At 45.6% G+C, this 14,441-nt stretch overlaps 1 protein-coding gene across 1 annotated transcript; it reads right to left on the bottom strand.

The window, feature by feature from the left end:
* Positions 1-11,995: 11,995 nt before the first annotated feature.
* On the bottom strand, positions 11,996-13,098 carry LOC109238059. The gene is made up of 3 exons (XM_019404484.1): positions 12,961-13,098; positions 12,528-12,753; positions 11,996-12,450 (listed from the first exon to the last, which is right to left on the bottom strand). Exons 1-3 carry the CDS (start codon positions 13,096-13,098, stop codon positions 11,996-11,998), a joined length of 819 nt encoding a protein of 272 aa, XP_019260029.1.
* Positions 13,099-14,441: the final 1,343 nt, after the last annotated feature.

Raw genomic sequence — 14,441 nt, 5'->3', positions numbered from 1 at the left:
CCCACCCATCAGGTCTAGCATGGCTCGAGAGTTGGAGATGAACATTCCTTATCAGCAGGTAGTGAGCATTGCTAGGAGGATTGAGGGTATGCTCGCCAGGGAGCGAGGGGAGAGGGAGGCCAAGAGGTCTCGAGAGTCGGGTCACTACTCTGGTGCCCGTACCCCAGCAGCAGGTCGTTATGGCAGAGGTTATGCGGGTCGCCCTGTACATTCAACTCTTCCAGCAGCCGGCAGTGCTCCAGCTCTGCCTACACCTCAGGAGCCTTACTATGCACCTCCAGTTTCTAGCGCGCCTCCTGCGCGGGGTGCTTCCAGAGGCCAGTCCAGCAGACCTGGCCCTAGCCAGTCACAGCCACCGCGTCCTCCCAGAGCTTGTTTCGAGTGTGGTGATACACGCCACATGGTTAGGGACTGCCCCAGACTTGGTAGGGGTGCATCTTCACAGACTGCTCAGCCACAGCGTGCTCCTCAGAGTTCTCAGGCCATGGTCACAGCTCCAGCTGCTACCCCACCTGCCCAGCCGGCTAGGGGCGGAGGTCGGGGAGATAGAGGTCGCCCTCGAGAGAGGGGCCGGGCCAGATATTATGCTATTCCTGCTCGTACCGAGGTTGTTGCCTCCGACTCCGTCATTACAGGTATTATACTGGTTTGTCACAGAGAGGCATCGGTTCTATTCGATCCGGGCTCTACTTATTCTTATGTGTCTTCTTACTTTGCTCCGCATTTGGGTGTGCCTCGGGATTCTTTGAGTGCCCCCGTTTATGTTTCTACTCCTGTGGGGGATTCTCTTGTTGTGGACCACATTTATCGGTCATGTTTGGTTACTATTCGTGGTTTTGAGACTAGATCGGATTTATTGTTACTCGGTATGGTGGATTTTGACATTATTTTGGGCATGGACTGGTTGTCGCCCCATTTTGCTATTCTTGATTGTCACGCCAAGACCGTGACGCTGGCTATGCCAGGTATTCCGCGTATTGAGTGGAGTGGTACTTTAGATCACACTCCCAGTAGAGTTATCTCTTTCCTTAAAGCTCAGCGTATGGTTGAGAAGGGGTGTGCCGCGTATTTAGCTTATGTGAGAGATGTCAGTGTTGATACCCCTTCTGTTGATTCAGTTCCAGTGGTACGGGATTATCCCGATGTGTTTCCAGCTGATCTTCTGGGCATGCCGCCCGATAGAGACATTGATTTTGGCATTGACCTGTTGCCGGGCACTCAGCCCATTTCCATTCCTCCGTATCGTATGGCTCCTCCTGAGTTGAAGGAGTTCAAGGATCAGCTGCAGGAATTGCTTGGTAAGGGTTCTATTCGACCTAGTGTTTCACCGTGGGGTGCTCCTGTCTTGTTTGTGAAGAAGAAGGATGGTTCTATGCGTATGTGTATTGATTATCGTCAGTTGAACAAGGTCACAGTGAAGAACCGTTATCCTTTGCCTCGTATTGATGATCTGTTTGACCAGCTTCAGGGCGCACAGGTGTTTTCTAAGATTGACTTGCGCTCGGGTTACCATCAGTTGAAGATTCGGGAGCCAGATATCCCGAAGACTGCCTTCAGGACTCGGTATGGTCATTACGAGTTCCTTGTTATGTCATTTGGGCTGACCAATGCCCCAGCAGCTTTCATGCATTTGATGCACAGTGTGTTCAGGCCATATCTTGACTCGTTCGTTATTGTCTTTATTGATGATATTCTGGTGTATTCCCAGAGTCGGGAAGATCATGAGCAGCACCTGAGGACAGTGCTTCAGACCTTGAGGGAGAAGAAGTTATATGCAAAGTTCTCAAAATGTGAGTTTTGGTTGAGTTCTGTGGCATTCTTAGGCCACGCAATTTCGAGTGAGGGCATTCGGGTGGATCCGAGGAAGATAGAGGCCATACAGAGTTGGCCCAGGCCGTCCTCAGCCACAGAGATTCGCAGTTTCCTTGGTTTGGCGGGCTACTACCGTCGCTTCGTGGAGGGATTTTCATCGATTGCGGCCCCTATGACTAGATTGACCCAGAAGGGTGCCCCATTTCAGTGGACAGAGGAGCGTGAGGCGAGCTTTCAGAAGCTCAAGACAGCTTTGACTACAGCCCCAATTTTGATGTTGCCTACCGGTTCGGGGTCTTATACTGTCTATTGTGACGCCTCGAGAGTTGGCCTTGGAGCGGTGCTGATGCAGGACGGTAGGGTGATTGCCTACGCGTCCAGACAGTTGAAGATACATGAAAAGAATTACCCTGTCCACGACCTTGAGTTAGCTGCCATTGTTCATGCCTTGAAGATCTGGCGTCATTATTTATACGGTGTGCCTTGTGAGATCTATACTGACCATCGGAGCTTGCAGCACTTGCTCAAGCAAAAGGATCTAAATATGCATCAGAGGAGGTGGTTAGAGTTGCTGAAGGATTATGATATCACTATCCTGTATCACCCGGGCAAGGCCAATGTAGTGGCGGATGCCTTGAGTCGCCGGGCGGAGAGTTTGGGGAGTTTGGCATATTTACCAGCTTCAGAGAGGCCTATGGCGATGGATGTTCAGGCCTTAGCCAGCCAGTTTGTGAGATTGGATCTTTCAGAGCCCAGTCGGGTTCTAGCTTGTGTGGTTTCCCGGTCTTCCTTAATTGATCGTATCAGGGAGCAACAGTATGAAGACCCTCATTTACTTGTCCTTAAGGACAAGGTGCAGCGTGGAGATGCCAGGAATGTGACCATCGGAGATGACGGGGTATTGAGGATGCAGGGCCGGATTTGTGTGCCCAATGTTGATGGGCTTCGGGAGTTGATTCTAACAGAGGCCCATAGTTCGCGGTATTCCATCCATCCGGGTGCCGCGAAGATGTATCAGGACTTGAGGCAGCACTATTGGTGGAGGCGGATGAAGAAGGATATAGTTGGGTATATGTCTAGATGCCTCAACTGCCAGCAGGTGAAGTATGAGCACCAGCGGCCGGGTGGGTTGCTTCAGCAGATAGAGATCCCGGAGTGAAAATGGGAGCGCATCACCATGGATTTTGTATCGGGACTCCCATGGACCTTGAAGAAGTTTGATGCCATTTGGGTCATTGTGGATCGGCTGACCAAGTCCGCTCACTTTATTCCTGTGTGTACCACTTATTCATCGGAGCGGTTGGCGGAGATTTATATCCGGGAGATCGTCCGTCTGCATGGGATTCCAGTTTCTATTATTTCAGACAGGGGTACTCAATTTACATCGCGGTTTTGGAAAGCCGTGCAGCAGGAGTTGGGTACTCGGGTGGAGTTGAGCACAGCATTTCACCCCCAGACGGACGGACAGTCCGAGCGCACTATCCAGATTCTTGAGGATATGCTCCGTGCATGCGTGATTGATTTTGGAGGGTCTTGGGATCAGTTCTTGCCATTAGCGGAGTTTGCCTACAACAACAGCTACCAGTCAAGCATCCAGATGGCTCCTTACGAGGCTTTATATGGTAGACGGTGTCGATCACCGGTTGGATGGTTTGAGCCGGGAGAGGCTCGGTTGTTAGGTACGGAGTTGGTTCAGGAGGCCTTGGACAAGGTCAAGATCATTCAGGATAGGCTTCGTTCAGCTCACTCTAGGCAGAAAAGTTATGCAGACCGCAAGGTTCGAGATGTAGCATTCATGGTTGGTGAGCGGGTATTGCTCCGAGTATCGCCTATGAAGGGCGTGATGAGATTTGGGAAGAAGGGCAAGCTTAGCCCTAGGTACATTGGTCCGTTTGAGATTCTTGATCGAGTGGGAGAGGTGGCTTATAGACTCGCATTGCCGCCTAGCTTATCAGCCGTGCATCCAGTTTTTCATGTATCCATGCTTCGGAGGTATCACAGCGATCCAGCCCGCGTGTTAGATTTCAGCACTGTCCAGTTGGACAAGGACTTGTCCTATGAGGAGGAGCCGATAGCCATTCTAGACCGGCAGGTTCGTCAGTTCAGATCCAAGAGATTTCCTTCTGTTCGCGTCCAATGGAGGGGTCAGCCTCCTGAGGCATCGACCTGGGAGTCCGAGTCTGATATGGGAGCCGTTATCCTCACCTTTTTCCCGATTCAGGTACTTCTTTCTTTTGTCCGTTCGAGGACGAACGATTGTTTTAGTGGTGGAGGATGTGACGACCCAATGGGGTCATCACTTATTTATTACCTATTTTGTACTTCTGAGGCCTAAAAAACCTCCTCACGGGTTACCTCGATTTGCATGCACAGTTCGGGCGCGTAGCCGGAAATATGAATTCTGTGAGAAAAATGCTAGATTTTGATATTAAATTGAATAAATTTGACTTCGGTCAACGTTTTTGGTAAACGGACACGGACCCGTGATTTGATGGTCCCGGAGGGTCCGTAGGAAAATATGGGACTTGAGCATATGCTCGGAATCAAATTCCGAGGTCCCAAGTCCGAGAAATGAATTTTTGTGTGAAATTGTTTTCTGGAAATAATTAAGAAAATTGGAAAGGAAATTTGATCAAAAGACTGTGGTATCGGGCCCGTATTGTGGTTCCGGCGCTCGGTACAACTCTTATATATGATTTAAGCACTTTTTGTAAAGTTTGGTTGAGAACAGACGTCGTTTGACGTGTTTCGGACCCGAAATGGGAATTTTACGTCTTATGAAAAATTTGAGAAGGAATTATGAGCTTTGAGGCTTGATTCGATGTATATGATATTATTTTGGCAATTTGATCGCACGAATGAGTTCGTAGGGTGTATTTGAGGTTGTGTGTATGTTTGGTTTGGGGCCCCGAGGGCTCGGGTGAGTTTTGAGTAGGTTCCGGGAGGTCTTAGACTTAAAAACACCAGGCATTGCGGGTTAGGAAAAAAATTGCAGGCTCCAGCGCGCCCGCAGTCGCCCTAGCGCGGTCCGCGGTGTAGGCCGCGCGGCCGCGGTCATCCTTGCGCGGTCCGCGTGGCCAACTTCAGAGAGCCAGCAGTCTTCAGTTTCACCAGCGCGGCCGCGGTCCTTTTTGCGCGGTCCGCGCTGGGGCTTCAGAGGGTATAAAAACACGGGATTTTCAGTTATTTTCTCACTTTTCAAAAACCCAAAACATAAGAGGCGATTTCCCAAGCAATTCTTTTTTTTCAAAACGATTGGTAAGTGATTTCTGACTCATTTTCTTCACTCCTTAACACCTTTTAACATCATTTCAATGTCAAATCGAAGATTTTAATGGGGAAATTTGGGTATATTGGGTAGGACCTAGGGTTTTGCTAAAATTGGGGGTTGGACCTCAATTTGAGGTCCAATTTCAAAACTAATCACATATTTGGATTCGTGGGGGAATGGGTAACCGGATTTTAGTTCGAACTTCGGGTTTGGACCACGGTTTGGCCCGAGGGGCGTTTTTGGTCATTTTATCTAAATTTGCGTCTTAGCTTCAAATTGAATAGTAAAATCAGTTGCTTGAGATGTTATTTACGAGATGTAATTGAAATGAATAGATTTAGGCCATTTGGAGTCGGATACTCGTGGCAAAGGCGTGGTTTCTAGTTGATATTGAGCCGGTTCGAGGTAAGTGGCTTGTCTAACCTTGTGTGGGGGAACCTTTCCCCTTAGGATTTGTTATTTGGTAGTTGAGTGCCTTGTACATGAGGTGACAAGCGCGTACTTGAGCCAATTGTTGAAAACCCGGTTTACTTAAGATATTGAGACTGAGCTTCCTTCATATTTGCCTTACTTTACTTGCAATTACCACCTGTGTTCGGTTAGAAAAGCATGTTAGTTGATTCAATTTGCCTAATTGTTAAGTTGCCTTGACTGTACTACGTGAAGCATGCTAGGCTAGTACTACCTGTTGCTTGTCTTCGTACTTCATTTCTGAGTATCTTCTGGTTGTGGTTGCGCATTTACATTGGGACTACGGATGTGGGATTCCGGTAGCTACCCCCCCCCCCTTTTGTTTGCTTACTTTGGGACTACTGGTTCAATTCCCGGTAGATCCCCCTACACTTTTACTTTGGGACTACGAGTTCGATTCCCGGTAGATTCCCCTGTACCTTTACTTTGGGACTGCGGGTTAGATTCCCGATAGATCCCCTGCACATGAGATGGACTACGGGACGGTATCCCGGGAGATTCTTCGGATTTACACATGAGATGGACTACGGGACGATATCCCGGGAGATCCATTAGACAGTTGAGAAAAGGGCTACAGGACGGTATCCTGGGAGATCCTCATTGTTATCATTGGTATTGAGTTGTACATATTCCGTGTTTACTCTGTTTTCCTTGTTTAGTTGTTATTGCATTACTTGACCTGTCTTATCTCACTGCTGTACTCATTATTACTGTCAGTTCTTTATCTTGTACATTTGTTATTATATTTTATCTCAGTAGGGCCCTAGCCTTCCTCGTCACTACCCAACCGAGGTTAGGCTTGGTACTTATTGAGTACCACTGTGGTGTACTCATGCCTCTTCTGCGCATGTTTTTCATGTGCAGGCCCAGGTACTTCGTCCAGGCGCACTACTCTTGAGTAGAAGAGAGCTACGGAGACTTTGAGGTATTTCTGCAGCGTCCGCAGGCCAAGGAGTCTCCCTCTTTACTCTATCTGTAGCACTTAGCATTTCTTTCGCACTTTTGTTTAGACGAATTCTGGAGATTAGAGCTGTATGTTATTTCCAATAGCTTGTGTTCCCGTGATTTTCCGGGTTTTGGTGTATTGTAGTAGGTTTCCGCATTTATTTTGAGTTGTATATGCCGAGTGGCAGTTATATACAGATTTTCTTTAGTTGTTCAGCTTTAATTGATTATTTTCGCAAGTTATGTTGTTTGTTCCGCACTGTTAGGCTTACCTAGTTGTAGGAACTAGGTGCCATCACGACATGTTCATGGAGGGTGAACTGGGGTCGTGACAAGTTGGTATCAGAGCCCTAGGTTCATAGGAGTCACGGGACACAGGCCGGTTTATTAGAGTCTCGCTGATCGGTACGGAGACGTCTGTACTTATCTACGAGAGGCTATGTAACTGTTTAGGAAAAATCTTCATCCCATTTGAATTCCTTGTCGTGCGATATTCTTGGACATCAATTCTAAACTTCAGACTTCTATTCTCTCACAGATGGTGAGGACACGTGCTACTCGAGATGATCAGGCACCCGCGCCCCCTACTGCAGTCATCAGAGGCCGGGGCCGGGGGAGAGGTCGAGGACGCCCACGTGGTGCAGCCAGAGCACCTGCGCGAGCTGCCGCCGAGGTACTACCAGCAGATCCAGCCGGAGCCCAGGCACCTGGCACACCTACTACTGCCACTACTACTCCAGCTCTCCAGGAGACTTTGGCTCAGTTCATGAGCATGTACACCACCTTGGCTCAGGCAAGGTTGCTTCCCCTTGCTGCAGCCATATCCCAGGCTGGGGGAGGAGCACAGACTCCCGCCGTCCGCACTCTCGAGCAGCGAGTGCAGGTTGAGCAGGCTCCCAAGATTATTCCCGCGCCGCCTGCAGCGCCAGTTCAGCCCGTGGATGGGTCAGCTGCTTCAGAGGACGAGCAGCGGAGACTTGAGAGGTTCAAGAAGTATGATCCCCCAGTGTTCAGTGGATTAGCATCAGACGATGCCTTGGGATTTCTAGAGGAGTGTCATCGTATTCTTTGCACTATGGGCATAGTGGAGTCCAGCGGGGTTTCTTTCACTGCTTTTCAGCTTCGAGGAGCCGCCTATGATTGGTGGCGTACTTATGAAATAGACAGTCCAGTCAAGGCTGCTTCACTGACTTGGACCCAGTTCTCGGATATGTTCATGAGAGAGTTTGTCCCCCAGAGTCTTAGGGATGCATGGCGCGCAGAGTTTGAGCATTTGCGCCAGGGTGCTATGACCGTTTCGGAGTATGCTATCCGCTATACCAGGTTGGCCAGGCGTGCACCGGCCTTGGTTGCTACAGTTCGGGAGAGAGTTCGCAGGTTCATTGAGGGCCTTATCCCACCCATCAGGTCTAGCATGGCTCGAGAGTTGGAAATGAACATTCCTTATCAGCAGGTAGTGAGCATTGCTAGGAGGATTGAGGGTATGCTCGCCAGGGAGAGAGGGGAGAGGGAGGCCAAGAGTTCTCGAGAGTTGGGTCACTACTCTGGTGCCCGTACCCCAGCAGCAGGTCGTTATGGCAGAGGTTATGCGGGTCGCCCTGTACATTCAGCCCTTCTAGCAGCCGGCAGTGCTCCAGCTCTGCCTACACCTCAGGAGCCTTACTATGCACCTCCAGTTTCTAGCGCGCCTCCTGCGCGGGGTGCTTCCAGAGGCCAGTCCAGCAGACCTGGCCCTAGCCAATCACAGCCACCGTGTCCTCCCAGAGCTTGCTTCGAGTGTGGTGATACACGCCACATGGTTAGGGACTGCCCCAGACTTGGTATGGGTGTATCTTCACAGACTGCTCAGCCACAGCGTGCTCCTCAGAGTTCTCAGGCCATGGTCACAGCTCCAGCTGCTACCCCACCTGCCCAGTCGGCTAGGTGCGGAGGTCGAGGAGACAGAGGTCGCCCTCGAGAGAGGGTTCGGGCCAGATATTATGTTATTCCTGCTCGTACCGAGGTTGTTGCCTCCGAATCCGTCATTATAGGTATTATACCGGTTTGTCACAGAGAGGCATCGGTTCTATTCGATCCCGACTCTACTTATTCTTATGTGTCTTCTTACTTTGCTCCGCATTTGGGTGTGCCTCGGGATTCTTTGAGTGCACCCGTTTATGTTTCTACTCCTGTGGGGGATTCTCTTGTTGTGGACCACCTTTATCGGTGATGTTTGGTTACTATTCGTGGTTTTGAGACCAGAGCGGATTTATTATTACTCGGTATGGTAGATTTTGACATTATTTTGGGCATGGACTGGTTGTCGCCCCATTTTGCTATTCTTGATTGTCACGCCAAGACCGTGACGCTGGCTATGCCAGGTATTCTGCGTATTGAGTGGAGTGGTACATTAGATCACACTCCCAGTAGAGTTATCTCTTTCCGTAAGGCTCAACGTATAGTTGAGAAGGGGTATGCCGCGTATTTAGCTTATGTGAGAGATGTCAGTGTTGATACCCCTTCTGTTGATTCAGTTCTAGTGGTACGGGATTATCCCGATGTGTTTCCAGCTGATCTTCTGGGCATGCCGCCCGATAGAGACATTGATTTTGGCATTGACCTGTTGTCGGGCACTCAGCCCATTTCCATTCCTCCGTATCGCATGGCTCCTCCTGAGTTGAAGGAGTTCAAGGATCAGCTGCAGGAATTGCTTGGTAAGGGTTCTATTCGACCTAGTGTTTCACCGTGGGGTGCTCCTGTCTTGTTTGTGAAGAAGAAGGATGGTTCTATGCGTATGTGTATTGATTATCGTCAGTTGAACAAGGTCACAGTGAAGAACCGTTATCCTTTGCCTCGTATTGATGATCTGTTTGACCAGCTTCAGGGCGCACAGGTGTTTTCTAAGATTGACTTGCACTCGGGTTACCATCAGTTGAAGATTCGGGAGCCAGATATCCCGAAGACTGCCTTCAGGACTCGGTATGGTCATTACGAGTTCCTTGTTATGTCATTTGGGCTGACCAATGCCCCAGCAGCTTTCATGCATTTGATGCACAGTGTGTTCAGGCCATATCTTGACTCGTTCGTTATTGTCTTTATTGATGATATTCTGGTGTATTCCCGGAGTTGGGAAGATCATGAGCAACACCTGAGGACAGTGCTTCAGACCTTGAGGGAGAAGAAGTTATATGCAAAGTTCTCAAAATGTGAGTTTTGGTTGAGTTCCGTGGCATTCTTAGGCCACGTAATTTCGAGTGAGGGCATTCGGGTGGATCCGAGAAAGATAGAGGTCGTACAGAGTTGGCCCAGGCCGTCCTCAGCTACAGAGATTCGCAGTTTCCTTGGTTTAGCGGGCTACTACCGTCGCTTCGTGGAGGGATTTTCATCGATTGCGGCCCCTATGACTAGATTGCCCAGAAGGGTGCCCCATTTTAGTGGACAGAGGAGTGTGAGGCGAGCTTTCAGAAGCTCAAGACAGCTTTGACTACAACCCCAATCTTGATGTTGCCTACCGGTTCGGGGTCTTATACTGTCTATTGTGACGCCTCGAGAGTTGGCCTTGAAGTGGTGTTGATGCAGGACGGTAGGGTGATTGCCTACGCGTCCAGACAATTGAAGATACATGAAAAGAATTACCCTGTCCACGACCTTGAGTTAGCAGCCATTGTTCATGCCTTGAAGATCTGGCGTCATTATTTGTACGGTGTGCCTTGTGAGATCTATACTGACCATCGGAGCTTGCAGCACTTGCTCAAGCAAAAGGATCTAAATATGCGTCAGAGGAGGTGGTTAGAGTTGCTGAAGGATTATGATATCACTATCCTGTATCACCCGGGCAAGGCCAATGTGGTGGCGGATGCCTTNTCTTTTTCTTCAAAACGATTGGTAAGTGATTTCTAACTCATTTTCTTCACTCCTTAACACCTTTTAACATCATTTCAACGTCAAATCGAAGATTTTAATGGGAAAATTTTGGTATATTGGGTAGGACCGAGGGTTTTGCTAAAATTGGGGGTTGGACCTCAATTTGAGGTCCAATTTTAAAACTAATCACATATTTGGATTCGTGGGGGAATGGGTAACCGGATTTTAGTTCGAACTTCGGGTTTGGACCACGTTGGCCCGAGGGGCGTTTTGGTGATTTTATCTAAATTTGCATCTTAGCTTCAAATTGAATAGTAGAATCAGTTGCTTGAGATGTTATTTACGAGATGTAATTGAAATGAATAGATTTGGGCCATTTGGAGTCGGATACTCGTGGCAAAGGCGTGGTTTCTAGTTGATATTGAGCCGGTTCGAGGTAAGTGGCTTGTCTAACCTTGTGTGGGGGAACCTTTCCCCTTAGGATTTGTTATTTGGTAGTTGAGTGCCTTGTACGTGAGGTGAGAAAAGGGCTACAGGACGGTATCCTGGGAGATCCTCATTGTTATCATTGGTATTGAGTTGTACATATTCCGTGTTTACTCTGTTTTCCTTGTGTAGTTGTTATTGCATTACTTGACCTGTCTTATCTCACTGTTGTACTCATTATTACTGTCAGTTCTTTATCTTGTACATTTGTTATTATATTTTATCTCAGTAGGGCCCTAGCCTTCCTCGTCACAACCCAACCGAGGTTAGGCTTGGTACTTACTGAGTACCGCTGTGGTGTACTCATGCCTCTTCTGCGCATGTTTTTCATGTGCAGACCCAGGTACTTCGTCCCAGGCACACTACTCTTGAGGACAAGAGAGCTACAGAGACTTTGAGGTATTTCTGCAGCGTCCGCAAGCCAAGGAGTCTCCCTCTTTACTCTATCTGTAGCACTTAGCATTTCTTTCGCACTTTTGTTTAGACGAATTCTGGAGATTAGAGCTGTAAGTTATTTCCAATAGCTTGTGTTCCCGCGAGTTCCGGATTTTGAGGTATTGTAGTAGGTTTTCGCATTTATTTTGAGTTGTATATGCCGAGTGGCAGTTATATACAGATTTTCTTTAGGTTTTCAGCTTTAATTGATTATTTTTGCAAGTTATGTTGTTTGTTCCGCACTGTTAGGCTTACCTAGTTGTAGGAACTAGGTGCCATCACGACATGTTCATGGAGGGTGAACTGGGGTCGTGACAGTCTGACATCTGAACTATCATCATCCTGCATGTTGCTCCATTTGCAAGAATTAAAAGAAATTGTTCTCTGAGGTCAAACACATACAATTACCATACACAAACTTATCCTTCAGAGTATACCATCATCTGATAAATCACTTCCTGCGCCATCCGGCGAGTCTTGGTCTTAATCCGGACCTAAAATATGCAAAGATTTAGCTATTGACCTTTTCGTCATATTGATAACTACATAATTAAGAGATATTCATAAGACTTAATAAAAAATTCATCAGACATAATATTTGTAAGAGTTATAATATAAAATAAATGCATAGTACATAATATATTTTATTCAAATAATAGCCGAAATTACTTTCAAACAACATCAAATAAATAAACACGAAAAAATTCGTTGACTTTTTTTTCTCCTAGAAGATTAAACTTGATAATTAGCCCACATGTCAGCTGCTATGCCATCTCTAATCAACTCCCCCCTTATAAACTCCGCATTACTTTCCCTAGGATTTGGTGATTCTTCATGCACATCATTATCATTCATAAGCTCCACATCAACTTGTGCAAGTAACTCATCATTTGGATCTGCACCTCTTAAGTAGTTGTGCAAAATACAACATGCAAAAATAATAAGCTTTTGGGTTTCAACACCATATGATGGTTCAGTTGAACTAGAAATTATAGAAAATCTCTTTTTAAGAACTCCAAAAGCTCGTTCAATAGCATTACGCAAAGATGCGTGTCGCAGATTAAATAATTCACGAGGATTTCGAGGTGGATTTCTTGAATACTCTTTCAAGTGATATTTCTCCCTACAATAAGGCGTAATAAGTCCACTTCTCAACATCAATCCAGCATCAACAAGGTAGTATTTTTCTAAAGATAAAAAGTAAAAGCTTTAATTATTTATCATCACATCTAACTTTCCCTATAGAAATATATGAAATATTTACCTTCTGGAAGTTTTAGCGGGTCTTGTCTATTTAACGCTTCTTTCATGATTCTTGAATCAGATGCCGTCCCTTCCCAACCAGCTAACACATATGTGAATTTTAAATCAAATGTGCATGCAGCCAATACATTTTGTGTTGGATAATCTTTTCTTCCGCGGTATCTAGGTACTTCACGTTGTGAAACTTTAACACGTATATGTGTTCCATCAATTGCACCAATACAATACTGACATTATTATAATAAATTATATGCAATCAACCTTGAATTTAGCTAAAAGTTGAATAAAATTATATTTGTGTTCACCTTAAAATATGGGTAGAATCTTGGGCTGCTGGCAATTTCAGAAGGAACTTGAGAGCCATCAGGTTGTTTAATAAATTTTTCATATAACCCCAAGTTCGCTCACAAGACAATATGAAAATGACAACTAACCGACTCCCCAGATCGTCGAAAGATAAAAGCTAACTCGCCATTCGTCGTATTATGTGCTAACGGGTAAAGGGTTTTTGCAACTTGCTCTTCAACTGTAGCTTGAAGTGTTGGTCTAAGATCACCCTCTCTAACTAACATCTCACATAGATCGGTAAAAGCTAAAGGGGTTATTCTTATAATATTACGACAAAGTTCAGTTGAGAATAAATGACTCAATAATTCATGTCTAACTTGTTCACTTTCCAGTCGTATGTCATGTGTGATCGTACGTCGGTCATTTTCAATTTCACGTACATAAGTCCAAAACCAAATAGCTACTAAGCAAGCAACATATGTAGCAAAGAGCTCACTTGTTCCAATATCTGTCTATTATTTTGATTATTCCGATCAGCCATCTATAATAAAATTAAATGAGATACATCAACCAATATCGTAGATGAACTAACCAGAAAAAATACTGAAAAGATTCAACAAAGTTAATCAAAACCAGCATCGTCTTTGGTTCCCTGCCCCCAAATTTTCCAATAAACTAAAATTAAAAGCCAACAAAGTATCCAGCTAAACCCAACAGTAATGGTACATAATAACAATGAGCAAAAAGCACATGACACACAATAGCAACAGTGGAATTAGTTAAAAGAGATTACTAGTTGCACGGCAGAAAACTAAATACATGTCATCAAAGAAACCAGAGAAGCTATTTTCACTTTATAAATTATGTACAAAATTGATCCCAAATCCCATGCCATGCATTAACTCCATAACAAAAACTGCTGAAAGAAAAAGCAATTGAATTGGCCAAAGAAACCTACGACTTAGGAATAGCAAAAAAGAGAATGAAGAATTGAATTGGGTTTCGCTAGGTAGAGGAAGTTTGATAACAACAGGAAGAAAAGAGATGAAAACTAACCTGTAAAAATTTTGTTGGAAAGAGACGATACGTCGTTGACTGTTGCACGACAGAAAGAAGATGGAGACAAAGTACTTATTAATTTGGTGAATATAATATAAATAATAGGGTAAAGGGTAAAATTAAAATATAGAATAATAAGTGTGAGTATAATTAGAAAGGAAAATACGGAACAATCCCACCACACCGATTTGGTTGTTTCATAAAATGGGGTTTTTTATTATTCCGGAACAATGAATTTAACAATACGATACAATCAGTTTTATATTAACAATCAAAACAAACATTGTATCTGGGTTAACAATACAATATAATACAACCGGAAACAACCATCCAAACAACGCGTTAATTTATAGAGTCGCCACTTAAAATAATTATTGAGGTGTCCCAAGTCACCGGTTTATTTTAAAATCCCAATTCATGGAATGTTTGACTCTGTTTAAGTCTACGAAATACAGAAGACCGGGTAAGAAATTTTGTTAATCCGGAGAAGGTGTGAGGCATCCCCGGATTTCGTAGTTCTAGCACGGTCTTTTTTCAATTACACTTGGCTTAATTATCTGAATATTAT

Source organism: Nicotiana attenuata, unplaced genomic scaffold, assembly GCF_001879085.1.
Source record: "Nicotiana attenuata strain UT unplaced genomic scaffold, NIATTr2, whole genome shotgun sequence".
NCBI lineage: Eukaryota > Viridiplantae > Streptophyta > Magnoliopsida > Solanales > Solanaceae > Nicotiana > Nicotiana attenuata.
Note: the sequence above shows the minus strand (reverse complement) of the source record. Positions and strands in the feature narration are given on the sequence as shown.